This window comes from Sinocyclocheilus rhinocerous, unplaced genomic scaffold (assembly GCF_001515625.1).
Source record: "Sinocyclocheilus rhinocerous isolate Xijiao unplaced genomic scaffold, SAMN03320098_v1.1 scaffold1281, whole genome shotgun sequence".
In the NCBI taxonomy this organism is placed as follows: domain Eukaryota; kingdom Metazoa; phylum Chordata; class Actinopteri; order Cypriniformes; family Cyprinidae; genus Sinocyclocheilus; species Sinocyclocheilus rhinocerous.
This window is the reverse complement of record NW_015637000.1, coordinates 788,754-807,969: the sequence shown is the minus strand read 5'-3', so window position 1 is coordinate 807,969 and position 19,216 is coordinate 788,754. Positions and strand designations below refer to the sequence as shown.

At 37.1% G+C, this 19,216-nt stretch overlaps 2 protein-coding genes across 2 annotated transcripts in view; both read left to right on the top strand.

Moving 5' to 3' along the window:
• Positions 1-8,429, top strand: part of LOC107748366 (14-3-3 protein zeta-like) — a 19,655-nt gene extending 11,226 nt beyond the window's left edge. Inside the window, exons 3-6 of the mRNA XM_016563139.1 lie at positions 1,252-1,335; positions 4,595-4,758; positions 4,847-4,942; positions 7,463-8,429. Of these exons, the coding sequence (XP_016418625.1) occupies positions 1,252-1,335; positions 4,595-4,758; positions 4,847-4,942; positions 7,463-7,522 (404 nt within the window). The 3' untranslated portion in view covers positions 7,523-8,429. The remainder of the gene's footprint in view (positions 1-1,251; positions 1,336-4,594; positions 4,759-4,846; positions 4,943-7,462) is intronic.
• Positions 8,430-14,234: 5,805 nt separating this feature from the next.
• Positions 14,235-19,216, top strand: part of pabpc1b (poly A binding protein, cytoplasmic 1 b) — a 12,907-nt gene continuing 7,925 nt past the window's right edge. The window contains exons 1-5 of the mRNA XM_016563138.1: positions 14,235-14,849; positions 16,852-17,045; positions 17,174-17,289; positions 18,411-18,550; positions 18,635-18,729. Coding sequence (XP_016418624.1) covers positions 14,657-14,849; positions 16,852-17,045; positions 17,174-17,289; positions 18,411-18,550; positions 18,635-18,729 — 738 coding nt within the window. The 5' untranslated portion in view covers positions 14,235-14,656. The remainder of the gene's footprint in view (positions 14,850-16,851; positions 17,046-17,173; positions 17,290-18,410; positions 18,551-18,634; positions 18,730-19,216) is intronic.

Sequence of the window (19,216 nt, the reverse complement as noted above, 5' to 3'; positions counted from 1 at the left end):
TGTTACTAACTGTACTATAAAGTTTTCTCACCGGTGAATGACACATGATGTATTGTAGTAATGTTGTCATGCGTTCAGGAGGCGTGGCTTTGGACAGCGATTTGCAGGGAGGGTGGGACATACGCTTTCAGTGCTATCAGGCTAAAGTTAGCATTTTCCAAGATGTCCTACTGCACCTTTAATGAAGCACTGTCCTCTTGTAAGATGTTGTCGCAGGTCGTCAGCCAGCCATTGGTTAGAGTTCATAGGTTTGTATCTAGATAAGCAAAACAATGGAGTCTTTTGTTTGAATGGTCACCAAATCAGCTCTTCCTCTGGAGGGGTTTTGCATACAGAGTTTTTTCTTTCAGGAAGCTGGATGTGAGACTTACTCTGAGCAACTGAGTAAGGCTTTAATGAATCAGACAGGGCCATTGCCTGTCCTTGTACTGGGTCGTTTTAGTTGGATTGCTGCCTGAGGCGTCTTAAACGCTGGCACGTGGAATGGTATGCTTTGCGTTTATGACATTCCTTCCATTTTCCAGATGTTATTTAGACTGCATCCAGAAGAATGTGATGTTTAATCTGGCATTAGGAGGGTAATTGGTTGAAGTTGGCTTCTGCAAAGAAAGAACCAGCTGGATGTTGCATCTTACATCCTCTCAACAACTTTCGACATGAACAACATGTCAAGCCCATTAGATGATGAGATAAAGCACCATGTTAAACTCATGAGGTGCCTTCGCTGGTAGTCCTGATGTTCCTCACAAAATTAAGTTGACAAGAAAAAATGATTTTAAATGGTTAGCTGTTCACACCAAATGTGAATACATGCATTGGGCAGAGTGATGCTTTTGGTAGAAAATCCAACAATATTGCAAACAGCCATAAAACAAGGGCAAAAGACAAGTGAGTAAAGCTGTACAAAAATGTTATGGATCAATTTGGAAAGCAAAATATTCTACAGTCCGGTCAATTGTTCAGCACTTCTAAAAAAAATAAATGAAACATAAAGTGTAGAACAAACCTTGATTGGCCAGTATTTGCCATCAGGTAATTTGAGCAGCTATGAGGCTTGATGTTTTTCCATAAAAATGAAAATCTTTATATAGAATAATCATGGAAATTTGTTGGCCATAAAGTATGGGAAAAACACTTTTGTCACACAGTAAGCATGTAAGAAATGTTACTGTCTTGAACTGTGTTCACGTTCATGTTTCTCTCATCCGCAGCATCTCCTGGACAAGTTTCTGATCCGCAGCACTTCTCCAGCAGAGAGCCAGGTGTTCTACCTGAAGATGAAGGGAGACTATTATCGTTACCTGGCTGAGGTCGCCGCAGGAGAGGAGAAAACCGGTGAGCTTCTCCTAAACAACATTTATATGAGATTTATACGAAATATACACATTTGTCTTTCCTTAATATCCTTTATTTTGATTTGAGAAACAGATCTCTATATTAGATGGTCTTTGGTGTTCAGCATGGTGTCTCTGAGTTTGAGGCTATGCGTATGTCTGCTGCCAGCTGTGCAGCCACACCTCCACACACACATGCAGATTTTTTGATAGCTACCAGTGGAACAGGTCTTTACTTGTGCCTCCACACCCTTGATGGCTGATGATTGAGGGAATGTTGCACAAATTCTCTTTTAAAACAGAAATGGTTTATGGTTCAGGATGTAAGCTACACTACAGGTATACAATACTAGAGCCCTATGAAATTAGTTTTTTTTCCCCCCAAATTTCTTTTTTCCATTTTATTTTTTCTGGATTACATTATAATTTTGATGTCAGTTTTACTTATATAGCACTATTAAACACACACACACAAATAGTAATAATAATAGTGCCCTAAGTATGTTTGGTTTTTTTTCTCTCTCTGAAATTGTGTTGTGTTTTAACAGTTGATGAATCCATATGTCTCAGAATTTGGCTAAATGAGCATCTTGTCCATGCTTATTATAAAACAGTCTTTCATCAGGATCGTGCTAGTGAGCGTGTCTTGAAATGCTGTCCAGATTGACAGCCCACTAGGTTCTGGAACAGAGCAATAGTGTCCACATGAATAATCTTGCATAACTGCAATAGAGATTTTAATGTTGTTTTACTGATTTGTTTGTCCTTGAGCGAGTACACTGGCTCTGCTCCAAACTCTCTAGCTGCCTACCTAGAAGCATCTTACGCACGCCAACACAAACACTGATCCAGACAGTATGCAGCAGAATGATGCTGCCTTATACACAACACCTCGTTTTAGCCAACATATGGCAGCATCTCATGGAGAAGACAATCTCAGAATGCATTGCTATAAGCCAAGTGTCAGGGGAAATCTCCTTTCCTGATCAAGTACTTCAGAGAATAGATATAATAGCTCCATCTTATTAAAAATGCTCTTTATCCAAACATATGTGTGCATTTTTGTACCTATTAGAATAGCGAGCTGTTAGCAACATTGCTAGGGTTTGGAAGAGAGCGTGATGTTTCCTGTTTGATGCTTTTGAACTCAAGAGGTCAATCAATTAATTAACCCTCGTAATAGAGTTAGAAATCTCATGAAGTAGCCACGGACTCAGAGCTTTCATTAATTATATATGTGGAAATGAAGGCTGGTGGTTTAGATCTGAAGGTCTTGTGTCCTAGTTCATGAAGCTCTTGAGACACAAGCTGCTTGCAGATTAATTTGAGGACGTCCAGTGTGACGGTTTCATGCCCGCATGTAATATTCTCACTGTAGCTCGTATCTGTGCTTTATCACAAAGAACCAATCCAGTCGAGCGATTTGGTTGCGAGTTGGGCACTGTGTTTTTGTGTGCTTTCAGGCGTGGACAATGCAAATGTTGTGGTTTTATTTCTCTCATCACATACGATTCACAAGCGGGTCTCAGCAGATTGAGACACGCCGCAGCGCCGTCCCCGAGTTTTGTTGCAGGAAGCACAGTCTTGTCTGCTCCACCTCGTTTCGTTTCATTAATGAGGCTAATGAGTGATTGCCCTCCACATGTGTTCTTCGGCTGAGTCCGTCTGTGGACTTTCCGATAGATGCATGAGGTTATTAGGGCTGCTGCTTCTCCCTGCAGGGTTTGATGAATTTTTAAGAGCCTGGTGTGTTTCTATGGCAGCACAGGAGCGAATGATCTGACTGAAGCTGCCATCTGTGGAAACGACAGGACCCCGGGCTGTGCCGCAGATCCCAGATCAGTCTGTTTGTGTAGCATTATAGTTAAGCTGCAGTTTTTCCGTAGTTCTTTTCTAGAGAGGAAAGCGAATCGCTCATCTGTTTGAACATAAGCAGCCGCTGACCTACTACTGTCAGTGTGCTGGGCTGTGATCATCGCCATGGCAACAGCATCTGGCTGATGCATGTTGTCCAGCTGGGTTTCGGCTGAGCCTCCTGCGGGTGGCTTTAATATATGCAGCGCTCGGCCTCGGTCTCCTGAATCTCTTCAAATGAACAATTACTGCTCATCAGGCAGAGCGCGTCAAACGCTCTTTACAGAGCTGCCCGTCTTTTTCAAATATTTATGCATTTCTCTCTGAGCACCAATCAATACAGGCAACCGCAAGCTCTTAATGCACCATGATATTGACTTGTTAACAGCTCTCCAGTGAGCAGAGGAGAAGAAAATTATCTCATTTTCAGTCATGTAAAAATAATAAAATGCATGTTTTGAAATGTCTTGGATTTATTTTTATTTTTCTGCAACAGTAACCATCATGAGATATATATTCAAAATGTTAAATATCAGATTTAAAAGAGTAAAAATCTAGTTGAAATAAAAGCACATATTTTTCCACTGACAGTTTTTCTCAAAATAATCAGAAGGAGCAATATTTCATAATTTAGGTACTGTAACACTCCTCACAAAACTTGACAAGGCAGGAGGGAGGCTTTAGGACACTTAACTGGCCAAATAAAAGGCACATTCAGATCAGATTCCAGGAATTTAATATTATATGGCTTGCAAATCCTCAATAAAATATTGTAAATGTTTTATGTGCACGACTGTTCACAAGATTTTGTTTTACAGTATGTTTGAAAATCTCTTATGCTCACTGAAGCCGCATTTATTTAATAAAAAATACAATAAAAACAGTAATGTTGTGAAATATTATTACGATTTAAAATAACTGTTTTCTATGTGAATATATTTTAAAGTGTAATTTATTGCTGTGATCGAAGCTGAATTTTCAGCATCATTACTCCAGTCTTCAGTGTCACATGATTCTTCAGAAATCAGTATAATATGCTGATTTCCTGCTCAAGAAATATTTCTTATTATTATCAGTTTAAAACGTTGTGCTGCTTCATATTTTTGTGGAAATGATATATTGTATTTAGTGATAGTTTTTCAGGATTTTTTGATTAATAGAAAGTTCAAAGAACAACATTTATTTTAAATCATTTGTAACATTATTAATGTCTTTACTGTCACTTTTCATCAATTTAATGCATCCTTTCCTTTCTGAATAAATGTATTTCTTTCATTAAAAAAAAGAAATCTTACTGACCCCAAACTTTTGACTAGTAGAGTATCTTGTCAGCAGTTGATCTGTTCTGCTGTGTGGGAAAGTATGAAATGATTCTTGCATAAATAATGTTGTGTGTTTGTACACAGATATCATCCAGAAGTCTCAGGAAGGGTACCAGGCCGCCTTTGACATCAGCAAAGACAACATGCAGCCCACTCATCCCATCCGCCTGGGCCTGGCTCTCAACTTTTCAGTCTTTTACTACGAGATCCTGAACTCTCCAGAGCAGGCCTGTGAACTGGCCAAGAAGGTTAGTATGGGTGCTCACGGGGCTCACAGCTCATACACAGAAAATAGCTTGGTATTATTTATTAATCCATGTATCTGTTCTCATGTAGGCTTTTGATGATGCCATTGCTGAGCTGGACCAGTTAACTGAAGACTCGTATAAAGACAGCACACTCATCATGCAGCTACTTCGAGACAATCTGACGGTGAGTCCTTATTTTCTGATATTAACTCAGTACAGCTGAGAATTTCACTGCCGATAATCATACAAACAACTGATTTGACTAGCTCTTTAACTCTTACCTAATTGAAAAACAGGGCTTTGGAAACATGTGAACTACTTTTAAATGGGTCATGAAATGGAAAATCGAAATGTCCTTGATATTTACACGCATAAGAGGTTATTCTACAATAAAAACCCTTCAGGTTTCTTACCTCAAACCTAACTCCCCAGTTTAAAATATGAGTTTTTGTTTTCCACCCTTCTGAAACATGTGAAATCGGTGCAATGAAGTTTAGCAATCACAGCGTTTAATTGTGTTTCTGATAGATGTAACACACCTCGAAATGAAGTATTTTTGTTAATGAGGATGAATAATGAAAAACAAATAAATATTTAACCAATATTAGAACTAATCCCTAGATATAAAATATAAAGATCTGAAAATGCATTTCGATATTACAAAACCGATATCCGATTATTGTAAAATGCTTAAATATCGTGAAAAATATCGGTAAATCGATATATCGGTCGATCTCTACATTTCATGACCCCTTTAACTTCAAAATACAAAGCTCATGACGTAAGAAACAACAACAGAAATACGGCACAACACAGCCCTTAATTACATTCAGATGAAGCTTTTTTGACAGTTTTGCTTATTTAATGGAAATTAAACAAAATATGGAAAATGCAACATTACCTACAGTAGATGATCCTGATTATAAAGCACACAAACACAAGTTAATGATGAGTAGATCTTGAAATAATCCTTACACACGACAAGACATTCTTACTACTTACTAAAACACCTCGGTTTAAATGATCCGCTGTATTTCCACAATCAGTATTAAAAACAATTACATTTTCTCAGTTATCAGCAAATAAGTTATACAGTTTAAAAAAAAAAAAAAAGGAAAGATTTCAATGAATGGATATGGATGTGCACATTTTAATGCTCCCCCGTTTTAATGTTTTCAGCTGTGGACCTCTGACAATCAGGCCGACGCTGAGGACACAGAGGAGGGCCGGGAAAACTAAAGCCAACTCCACAAAGAAGCTTTTCAGTCAGCACGGCTGACGCTTTTCCAGTTCCAGCTTCATACTCACCAGCCCGTCATTTATGTGTGTGTTTGGATTTGAGAGTGTGAAGGAGAGACTGTACGTGTGTTTGTTTGGGGGGGAGGGGGACAAACAGCAGTTGTTTGTCTTTAAAATGTGTTAATTGTGGATTGGAGAATGCAGTGTAGTTTGTTGGCTTGATGTGTGCTCATGCATGTGCTCGTGGGATGCCAGTCACCATCAAGCCAACATCAGCTTTGTTGTAGGTGCACATGTGAGAGAGAGAGAGCGCGAGTATGAACCCTTTTCTGAGTTTGCTAGGGGAGCATTTAGTGATGGGTTTCTTGTGGCATAGACTGAATTCTTCATTTTCCTAAAGAATCATGGGAAATAAACCAAAAGTCAGTATGAAAGAAAACTTGTGACAGATTGGGCTTGTGCAAGACATTCTACTTCAGTTGTCAAGTGTTTGATTTCTCATTGGTGAATAATGCGTACAGTCTTTCTTTGTCGACCACAGACCTAAGATCAAAAAGACTTGACACATGGCTTATACTGTAACTTTGATATAAAAGTCTTGTTACCGGAGCAGTAAGTAATGCTTTTCATGTGCTTATCTGATTAATACTGTTTTCTATTAGGAGTTTCGGTTTTTGTTTTATTTGTACTACTACTTACTCGATCTGTTTTTAGTTTGTTTTGTTTACTCTTTTGATACTTGCCTAAACTGCATGTGGCTTTAGTTAATCAGGGTGACTGGAGTTGGCTGATTGGGCTGTCTTAGAATTTTCATACGGAACACTCAGCATTATTGTTATTTGTTATGGAGGGTGGGCGGAGGGATCTGGATCTTATGTTAGTGGAATTAAAACGGATAAAACACAAACCACATGATCTCTTGGTCTTTTTGCCTTGCGTTCGGTAAGGTTTTTCAAACCTGGCCGTTCCAGAAAGATCCTGGACTTCAAATATTCATTTAGATGAGTGCTTGCGGGGGAATTATTAAAGAAACGGTTCCCAAAGCATGAGAGTCGCCCTTATGTTGTTCCAAACCTTTCTTGGAACATAAAAGGAGATGTTAAGAAGGGGGGAAAAAAAACTTTATAGTTATCAAACTCTGAAACTGAGAATGTGACGTCTGTGTTTTCAAACAAAACTGGCTCTGTGGCCATAACTGATGTGAAACTGACTTTGACATGCCGTTTTTAATGGACATTAGAAGACGTGTCTAAACAAATTCGGACCACTGTTGTTATTGTTGACTAAAAACGACAACCAAAAAAAAAAAAAAAGTATGTTAACTCAGCATTATAATCAACATTAAAAAAAACTTCTCCTTTCCACCCATTAAATGGTCCATATAAAAAAAAAATACTAAAATAGACATTTCAGTGGCCAGATCTGGATGTGCACACTTTAACGTCCCTTGCTTTGATGTTTTCAGCTGTGGACCTCTGACAATCAGGCCGATGGTGAGGACACAGAGGAGGGCCGGGAAAACTAAAGCCAACTCCACAAAGAAGCTTTTCAGTCAGCACGGCTGACGCTTTTCCAGTTCCAGCTTCATACTCACCAGCCCGTCATTTATGTGTGTGTTTGGATGTGAGAGTGTGAAGGAGAGACTGTGTTCGTGTACGTGTGTTTGTTTGGGGGGCAAACGGCAGTTGTTTGTCTTCAACATGTGTTCATTGTGGATTGGAGAATGCAGTGTAGTTTGTTGGCTTGATGTGTGCTCATGCATGTGCTCGTGGGATGCCAGTCACCATCAAGCCAACATCAGCTTTGTTGTAGGTGCACATGTGAGAGAGAGAGAGCGCGAGTATGAACCCTTTTCTGAGTTTGCTAGGGGAGCATTTAGTGATGGGTTTCTTGTGGCATAGACTGAATTCTTCATTTTCCTAAAGAATCATGGGAAATAAACCAAAAGTCAGTATGAAAGAAAACTTGTGACAGATTGGGCTTGTGCAAGACATTCTACTTCAGTTGTCAAGTGTTTGATTTCTCATTGGTGAATAATGCGTACAGTCTTTCTTTGTCGACCACAGACCTAAGATCAAAAAGACTTGACACATGGCTTATACTGTAACTTTGATATAAAAGTCTTGTTACCGGAGCAGTAAGTAATGCTTTTCATGTGCTTATCTGATTAATACTGTTTTCTATTAGGAGTTTCGGTTTTTGTTTTATTTGTACTACTACTTACTCGATCTGTTTTTAGTTTGTTTTGTTTACTCTTTTGATACTTGCCTAAACTGCATGTGGCTTTAGTTAATCAGGGTGACTGGAGTTGGCTGATTGGGCTGTCTTAGAATTTTCATACGGAACACTCAGCATTATTGTTATTTGTTATGGAGGGTGGGCGGAGGGATCTGGATCTCATGTTAGTGGTATTAAAACAGATAAAACACAAACCACATGATCTCTTGGTCTTTTTGCATTGCATTCAGTCTCTGGTGTTGTTCAAACCTGGCCGTTCCAGAAAAATCTGAGTGCGGGGGAGTGGGGTTGGTTATTGTGACACAAGTTAAGATTGAAAAGGATTTTCAACTAAACAAAGAAATAGTTCCCAAAAATGAAAGTCGGCATCATTGACTCGCCCTTAAGTTGTTCCAAACCTTTCATGGGGGAGGGAAACTGAAGTCACTAAAGTGAATGGAAACTGGAGCTATCAAACTCCAAAACTGAGAACAAAACAGTCTCTCTGTGGCCATAAATGATGTGAAACTACCTTTTGACATGCTGTGTTTAATGTACATTAATACAAACAGGAATGGAGAGCTACATCAGAAGACATGTCTAAAACCATTTCTGTCTGTTGAACACACAAACTGTCATGTGACTACAGGACTCTTTTCTGTCCCCATTCATTTTTGTTGTATTGAACAGAGCCACCTGGACTTTGTGCCGATTAGCTCGACAAAAAAAAAGAAAGTTTGGAAGAACATGAGGGTCAGTAAAAGATTCCTTTTGACTTTTCCATCTGGGACAGTGCTTTAATGCTGGTGTTGGTGGTCAAGCGGTTGTCTTCTAAGACCTGTTTTACATGCAGAGCAGGAACTGGGTCGTATCATCTCAGTGGGACTGCAGTCATCTGAGTCCTGCACCAGATTCACTGGGCCGAGGAGAGGTGACTTTCAGGACTGGTGAATGAGGCAAATGCTGACTAACTCAGATGGCCTGAAATCACTGCTGGGTTCCAGTCATGAACAAGCAATGTGATTTGTTGTTCATGTCATGATATCTCTACAGTATTGAGCACAAAGTGATAAGCTTAAATGCCATCCTGCTTATGGAAATTATTGGTTATTATTAACTAAAACCATTAAAAAAAAAACATTTTCATTACTTTAACATCAACTCAACATTATCAATAACTGAAATAAAATATTTAAACAAGTTGCCAACATTTCTTATTTTTGTTTAAAGTTGAAGTACAAAAATAACTAAAGCAAAATTAAAACGGAACACTTAAAACAAAAATACATGTAGGCATTTAAAAAAATAAAAATGATACAAAATTACTAAAACTTTCACTAAAATTAAAATGAAAAAAATGTAAAATAATTTGAAAACAAAACTATAAAAGTATATCAATGATAATAAAATAACAGTTACTTTAACATCAACTCAACATTATCAATAACTGAAATAAAATATTTAAACAAGTTGCCAACATTTCTTATTTTTGTTTAAAGTTGAAGTACAAAAATAACTAAAGCAAAATTAAAACGGAACACTTAAAACAAAAATACATGTAGGCATTTAAAAAAATAAAAATGATACAAAATTACTAAAACTTTCACTAAAATTAAAATGAAAAAAATGTAAAATAATTCGAAAACAAAACTAAAAGTATATCAATGATAATAAAATAACAGTGACTCGGACGGGGATTTTAAAATTGTGAATTGTGATTGTGAGTCTGAAAACTTATGAAAATTACTACAATCTTTAAAAAGTCATGAAAATTACTAGTAAATTAAAGTGGCTAAATTGCTCTTTAAAACGAATTTAAAATATATATATATACAGCTTCCAGTAGCTGTATAGTAATTCAGTGGTCAAAATGTGGGAACCCTGTTTCTGGCAGGGTGTATAATGTAATGTAACATAATTATAGAAAACCTGGAAATATCGGGGAAAATAAAATATAAAAATAAAATGATATATCATTTAAAATTGTGATTCCCAGTCTTATGGGGATTAAGAAAAAAAAAAAAAACATGAAATTTAAATATTAAATGCGCATTTCAGTGGCTAGAAACTGCTCTCTGAAACTGGAATAATTTATATATTTAAAAAAATAAAAAACTGATCCAGTGGCTGTATCTAAATATCTGGAGACCTTTTAACAAAACATGATAAGATAAGATAAGATAGAAAACCTGGAAATATGATGAATTTTTATTATTGTAATTTCTAGTCCTTTAAAAAAAAAGAATCCCTGTTTTGTCCATCCAGTATCTTATTTTTGAAGTAAACTGGAGCACCTCTGGAAAGCTTGTTGAGAAGGTCCCGTTCCTCTCAGTTGGGGTGTGTCAGTAAAGAGCCTCTGGCTAAGGCTGTGGGATGGGCCGTGTTTCCATGGAGACGGGCAGACTGCGCTGAACAACAGTACTTATATGAAGAGAGGATGAGTAATAAGCAGGAAGGGACGGGAGACAGAAACTTCTCTGAGTAATGGACAATCACACGGTCATGCCACACAATACATGTGCGTTATTACACGCTTCAGCACTTCAGATGGCAACTTTGATATGAGCAGCCTCAGTGAAAGCAGTTTCAGCAGCATTCACGCAAGAAGCTCACGATACTTAAGAGAACAAAAAACACAATTCGCTTTCAGTCTGACAGATTACAACTCTTCCTTCCCACCTAATGTGCTGGATAGATTGCTTACAAATCGTAGTCCATTACTGATTCCAAATTACATGACAAAAATTGTAGCTTGTGACGTGATCCGTTACATTACACATTTTAGGAAATATAATTGGACTACTTTTTGATTACTTTTAGAACCTTTGTTAGGTATCAGGGATACAGCCTTACGATGGTTCAGTTCATATCTTAAAGACAGGTCCTTTTCTGTAGAGTTAGGTAAGTTCTCTTCATCATCTGCTCCTATTATTAGTGGAGTACCTCAGGGCTCTATTCTGGGCCCGCTTCTTTTTAACTTATATATGCGTCCTCTGGGGGACATTATTAGGAAGCATAATGTTTCATTTCATGCTGACGATACAGTTGTACCTGCCGCTAAAAGCTGAAAAAATTGTTGGAATGTATCTCGGATATTAAGAAATGGTTATTAAATAACGTTCTCCAACTTAATGAGGACAAATCAGAAATAATTGTTTTTGGTCCCCCAAAATTAAGGTGGGGTCTCATTACGGAGCTGGGCAATCATTTCCCCTCATTTTCCTCCCAGGTTAGGAACCTTGGTATTATTCTGGACTCAGTTGGACAGTTTTTATCAACTGCGGATCATTTCCAAACTTAAACCGAAATCAGAAATAATTGTTTTTGGTCCCCCAAAATTAAGGTGGGGTCTAGAAGGTTATTCATGCTTTTATTACTTCACGTTTAGATTACTGTATATAGATTCACTGTATTTGGGTCTTCCTCGGTCATTGCTTGCACACCTCCATTTGGTACAAAATGCAGCTGCAAGGCTGCTGACCAGGGCAAAGAAATATGACCATGTCACCCTAATTTTGGCTTCACTTCATTGGCTCCCGGTCCATTTTAGAATTCAGTTTAAGATTTTGTTGTTTGTTTTTAAAGCTCTTAACGATCAAGCTCCATCTTACCTTAAAGACCTTCTTACCCCTCAGTCATCTATCAGATCTTCTGACAGGGCTCTTTTATCTGTCCCTCGTTCCCGTTTTAAAAACTTAGGGTGACAGAGCCTTTTCTGTCACTGCGCCCCGTCTATTAAACCAACTGCCTCTGGACATCCGCCTTGCACCTTCTATTAACATTTTTAAATCGAGGTTGAAAACATATCTCTACTCCTTAGCGTTTTAAATTTACTCTACTTTTGTTTTATTGTCTGTCTTGTTTGGTCTTACTCTGTTTTTTTTTTACTTTATTTTATATTGTTCAGCACTTTGGATAGCTTTGCTATGTTTATATGTGCTATATAAATAATATTTACTTACTTTTGACCTAACTTGTTTATCACATTGATTTAAAGAGAATAATCTTGTACCATATTGATATAAAAACACAAAGAGAAAGAAAATATATTTCATTTGTTATTAATGACATGAAGTGCATTAAATATCACATTACATCAAGGTTTCACAAACTGGAGTTTGTGAAGGAAATGTATCATGAAAATGAGCACTCAGTCTGTAAATATCCCATTAAATGTATAGGATCTTGTTCTAAGAACATATTTTAAATGACCTTTTATTTTTATATTTTCACTTTTCATTTTGATTTTAGTTTAAGGTTTTTTTGTTGTTGTTGTTTTGTCATTTTTATCAGTTTTTAATATTTCTGTTTACCTTTAGTTTATTTTTATTTCAGTTTAAGTTGGAGTTTTTAAATGCAATATATTTCATTTTATTTCAGTTGCCAAAAATATTTTTTAATAGTTTTAGTTAACAATAACAACATTGCAATAAACAGCAGAATCCACATGCAGTGTGACAACATGCCCCGCTATAATATCATTTTTGGAATTAGCGTTTATTTTTATATTTTCCGTTTTCATGTTAATTTTATGTGCTTTTTGACATTTTTTACCAGTTTTTGTTTTTAGCTTTATTTTGTATAACTTTTTTTTTTTTAGCTGTTTAGTTTTATTTTGTTTTAATGTTTTAATTTCAGTTCAAGTTGAATTTTTTTCACATTATATTTATGTTTGACTTTATTTCGATTATTTTTATTCAATTATTATAATAGCTTTAATAAACAATACTGCAACAACAACAACAAAAAACGCAGAATCCAAATATTTTGTGACAACATGTCCCACAATAACATCAGTGTGCATTAAATCAGCTGTATTTTTTTCCTGGAAAATACAAAAAGTTAAACTGCTTTTTAATAGCCATGACTTTGACAACTTCTGCTAGGTTCCCTTAATTCTGAGAATTATTTGCTAGTGTTGTGGGAAAAAACACTACCAATAACTGCATTTGTGGTCGTAAATTGCATAAATAATTAGAAGGTAATAAAATGATACTAGCACACATCCAGCAGACATGTGTTCATGTCTAAAAACACAGGATACCTCTGTAGCAAACACAGATCTGCAGGAGTCAGTAGTTCTGCAGGTCTGTGACTCCCTCTGTCGGTGATCTTCAGCACACTCACCGACATGCTGTTAATCAACTATGAACTATGATTTCACATCATGTTTTGTAAAACTGATAATAACTGAGTTTTGTAATAACTGAGTGAAATAAACATAAACCATTTTCTTATGTATTGTGTGAAAATGACATTTTTTCCCCAAAAAAATCACAACCATGACAAATTTGCCTCCAGCAAAGTTAGAAAACAGTGTAAGGAGCATGATTGATATGAAAATTGACATGTGATGAATAAAACAAAATATTCTAATGTCCTCCTTTGATTCAAGCACACGGGGAAATGTCCTGTAGCCTAATTTGCCACATTTACCATTTTATAATGCTTCCTTTGGTCGTTGATTTTTCTCACATATCATATCTAGATATTAAATATTTACTTAAGCGAATGACCTATTCTAATTTAAATACATAAATTTTAAAAAAAATTAAGTTCAAGAATTTATTTTCACTTTTTATACATTCGTTACAAAAATCAACTCTTCGTCGCTCTAAAAGCTTACTGGGCATATCGGCTGGCTCTAACATTATTCACCCAATCTAAAACCTTTTTTTATTATTATCTAATTATGTACAAAATTAGTACAAACATATACATCTCACAACAATTATGAGAAAGAAAAAAAAACATGTGCATGCACAAAACTAAAGAGAAAGATTATATATGCCAGGGGGTAAAATTTAAAACATTTAATTAACCAAGTCTTTTTTGTTTTTAATATTATGCAAAGTAGTACCATATTGTTAAATGTCTTGTGTAAAATGTATTTGGCTTAGCTTTAGCCCATTTCTTTACATCCGTCAAATTGCGTCTCTGTGCGTGCGCGTGCACTGTGGATGACGCACCGGCGGGTATAAACGTGAGGCTCGCCCCGCCCCTTTCCTCCCGAAGCCCCGGCTGTTAGTGCTGTGTGAGTGCGTGTGTGCTCCGGAGCTCCCCTCGGCACACATTATATAAAAAATACAAAAATACAAAAAAAAATAAAAACTTTTAAAAATTCCAAAAAATCTTTTTTTTTTCCCTTTTAAAAATAAAAATCGGTGAAGTGGGAGCAGGAGGCCTTGAAACATCTCGACAAACCCGAAAAAACAACGGCAGTCTGTGAGCTCGCGAAGGTCTAGCGGTTTTGGATTTTAACAGTTACGTGTTTCAAAAATTTCAGTTGCCCTACATATTCGTCATTTAAAACGAAACTCGGAGTCTTCTTTTAGTCGACGGTTTTCGGTTTTAAAAATCGGCCTGTGTAGGTTAGCTTGACGGCTAACTGCATTACGCGCTAGCGCCACGAAACACGTGAAAACCTGCGAGCGAAGAGAACATGAACCCCAGCGCTCCCAGTTACCCCATGGCCTCGCTGTATGTTGGAGACCTGCACCAGGACGTGACTGAAGCCATGCTCTACGAGAAGTTCAGCCCGGCCGGTGCCATCCTGTCCATCCGGGTGTGCAGGGACATGATCACGCGCAGGTCTCTCGGCTATGCCTATGTCAACTTCCAGCAGCCCGCGGACGGTGAGCGCGTGCGAAATGATGGCACTGACGCTGACAAATAAATGTAGAGTGTAGGTTGCGTGCTTATACATCTCAGCCATATGCTGCTCGAGCGTCTGGGTTTTGTTGTGAATCATAAAGCGGTGAAGATGAGAGCTGCGTGCATGGAGCAGTGACTTGCATGCCTGTCATATTTAGGGCGTGGGTGGGCGGAGAGTGTGCGCTGTGCAGCACAGATAACCCCCCTGTCGAGTTTGTCAGGGAAGCGCCTTGATCACATTGATTATGGCTGTTTGATGTCCCTGCATCGTTGTTAAGCTATATCATGCCGTTTTCAATAGGTTCAAACGCATTGGAGGAGGTGTCACGTGCAACTTCTCATATTTGGGTCAGACATGATCAGTGTGCGGCCCCAGATTTCTTATTCCTTCATCTTTTTGGATTCAGTTTGTGTATGTCATATGTCATATAGGTTTTGGTGGTTGCACAGCACAGGTTCAGACATTAAAATGGGATTGGGCAAAACTGCAATCAAAATTCAACTTGGGGGCAAAGCAATGTCTAATAAATTTATCGCTTTTATCTTTGGACTAGTTAATCTATGGACAATTTTGGACAATTTTATTACTTACACAAGACACATTTTTGGACAATTTGATCATTTACATGGGACAAAACCATGCATTTCCTTTTCAGTCAATTTCAAGATCATCTATTGTAAGGAAAATGAAAAACTGCGATTTTCTAGGCCGATATGGCTAGGAACTGTACTCTTATAAATAGGCTTATTGGAAGTTACCTAGCTGGGGACTATTCTCAGGCGCTGCGTAATATCATTGCGCCTGCTGCACCCATGGTAAGGCAGCAAAGTTCCTTGATTATTACGCCGGAATGAGAGTATAGTTCCTAGCCATATCGGCCTAGAAAATCACAACTTTTCATTTTCCGTCGGCCTTAGAACACAACGTAACTCAAGAGGAGTTTTAAAGATTTAAATAGTAAAAATATAGAAACTCTTTGGTCATTTTTGAGCGAGATGCTAACGGTCTAATCAGATTCAATGATCTATGCTAAGCTAAGCTAAAAGTGCTACCGCCAGACCCGGAGATCGGCTGAATGGATTCGAAAACGGTAAAACTCAACTGTTTAACTCTAGGGGAGTTGGAAAATGAGCCTATTTTCAAAAATAGTGGAGTGTTCCTTTAAAGCAAAACGCCACAGATGAAAATATGAATACCTAGATTTGACCATGTACTTGCCCAGTTGATTAATCATAGTACATAAAGACAAATTTGTATCTATCAGAACAGAAGTGTGATTGTTGGATAAAGACAGGTTCAAAATTCACGTAATTTCATTCAGATTTTTCATTAGAGTTGAGAGTTTTACGGAGGGGATTTTGGAACTTTTTATCACTCCATAAATGAGAAAATCCCATATTTTTAGTAATTAAATATTATATAAATAAAAAAATCCTTATAAATCTGTCAAAACCTTCAGAATATAAATATAAATAAAATCTTAAAGAAAACTCATGATGAGCAAACAGATTAGACCATTTCAAAGACAAATAGATTTTTAAAAAGGTTTCTCCTGGAATAATTTTAGAATTTTATTAAACCGTATCATACATTCTATTTATTTGTTATTATTCCCATTGTTATTTTAGGTTTAAATATATGTTTTTGTATGTTGATTGTTTTTAAGATAAAATTATCGTAAACAAAGTATTGAAATATTGATAATATCATAATACTGTTGACTTTGCCATGAATATACCCATTGCTGCTGATACGGCGTTAAATCATAAAGAAATAAACGGACACAAATAGATAGTGTAATAACATTTTTTATGTATTTTGGATGGAATCTTTCCGCTAGTCCAAAAGACATGGATGCAAAACATGCAGAAATACTAAAACTGATAAGTGCATGAAACTTAAAAAAAAAACTGGTTTTGCTAGTAGTGTCTTGCCTTCAGTGCTAATCTTTTTAGTGGACTCATAATTGCTTTTGCTTCCAGCTGAACGGGCTCTAGACACGATGAACTTTGACGTGATCAAGGGTAGACCTGTCCGCATCATGTGGTCTCAGCGCGACCCCTCTCTGAGGAAGAGCGGCGTTGGAAACATCTTCATCAAGAACCTGGATAAGTCTATTGATAATAAAGCCCTTTATGACACCTTCTCTGCCTTTGGCAACATCCTGTCCTGCAAGGTAAGGCACATACACGCTTTCGAATGTGCTTTGCAGTGAGTTGATGATTGAATGTTGGATTTTTTTGTGCATGAGTGCTTCTGTCGGTCAGTGGGTGCATGATTTTACGCCTGATATCCTTTCTCAAGGTGGTTTGTGACGAGAATGGCTCAAAGGGCTACGGCTTTGTGCACTTTGAGACCCAGGAGGCCGCCGAAAGAGCCATTGAGAAAATGAACGGCATGTTGCTGAATGACAGAAAAGTGTAAGTGAGATTTTTAGTTGAAGGAAAATTGCTGAAAGAGCTTGCCAACTAACTTGGGGAGTGGCTCGATTGACTAACAGACTTGATTTGGAATTTAAGTGTGTTGGAAGGGTTGAACTAAGTGACATTAAAGAATTTTTACGAAATATTATAATATAAACTTTAAAGGAATTGTTCAACCAAACGTGAAAATTTACAGAAAATGGTGAGTATTTTCAGCCATTTTCATTTTTGGGTGAACTATTCCTTAAATCAACATTCTGAAAAACATTTTGGTGTTCATTTTTGAATTGCCTCTACATTTGTGTAAAGATCGCATGCAAGTATTATTGCATTATGACGGACATTGTGGAGTCTGCAATCCCTACAATGTCTTGCGCTCACCAAGGCTGCATACATTTATTTAAAAAATGCAGTAAGAAAGTAATTTTGTGAAATATTACAATTTAAAATAAGTGCTTTCTATTTGAATATATTTAAAATTTTGAATTATTCCTGTGAAAAAGCTGGATTTTCAGCACCGTTACTCCAGTCTTAAGTGTCACATGATCCTTCAGAAATCATGAAATTAAGATAAAATGTTATCAATATTGAAAACAGTTGTGCTGCTTGATATTTTGTGGAAACCTTATGTTGTTGTTGTTTTTTTTATTATTTCATCATTTTCCAAAAAACAAAACAAAACAGGATTTGAGGAATAGAAAGTTCAAAAGAAAACCATTTATATGAAATATAAATCTATTGTGACATTATAGATGTCTTTACTGTCTCTTTCAAACTATTTAATACATCCACGCTGAATAATGCATTTCTTTCAAAAATCTTACCCAAACCAAAACTGTTTATATTTTACCCAAAGCTTACCCAATGTTAGTGTATATAGTAGACAAAATTGCTTATTTGTTATACCAGTTTATACAAGTTAAGTAATTCTTCCTTGTTAATTGAGTAATACAAATTTTGGCTTTGGTTGTATTAAGGACTAATTACAAAGATATATGGTATATTGTTGAAAAATCCTAAATGTCTTGATAAAATGTAAGCTACATCACCCAGCCTCTTGAAATAACTGCTTTGAGATCCATTAGATCCTCCTATTAAACGCTCCTAATTTCTATCAGGTTTGTAGGGCGCTTCAAATCTCGCAAGGAGAGGGAGGCTGAGCTCGGTGCAAGAGCCAAAGAATTTACCAATGTGTACATCAAAAACTTTGGGGAAGACATGGATGATGACAAACTCAAGGACGTCTTCAGCAAATATGGTAAGTTCTTTGTAGCACTGCAGTTTATACATTATTATTCTCCATTGACTTGTACATTACAAAAACGGTTTCCTCATTTGATAGGTACTGCTATGAGCATCCGTGTCATGACTGATGAAAATGGAAAGTCCAGAGGATTTGGATTTGTGAGTTTTGAGAGGCACGAAGACGCTCAAAGGGTCAGTCTAACTTAGGCCCAATCCCAATTCTACCCCTTAGCCCTTCCCCTTTCCCCTACCCCTCCGTTTCGCGCGTTCACGTAAAGGGGTAGGGGTGTCTCAATTCTCTTTTGGTTGGAGGGGTAGACAGACAGCCCTTCAAACTAAGATTTTTCGGGGACCACACTTCAAACGAAGGGGTATGAATTATCTCAGCGTAAACCGGCTACAGCGGCAACATGGCTGCCCGAGTGGACAAAAAGACACATAAATGTAAGCATTTTTGGCATTAATAAAGATTTTAACGAAAAGTAATCATTTGTTTTATGTTACATGAGTTCATGTTTACGGTCATGTTACTCAAAGAATGTTTGCAAAAAATCGCTAATATTTGCTAACTAACGTCATATCATTACAGACTGCACGATAGTGCCACAACATATTTTCATGTCTGATCAGGGCGATAACCACCGTAGACATTGAGGGGGGCTAGTCCCCCCAATAATTA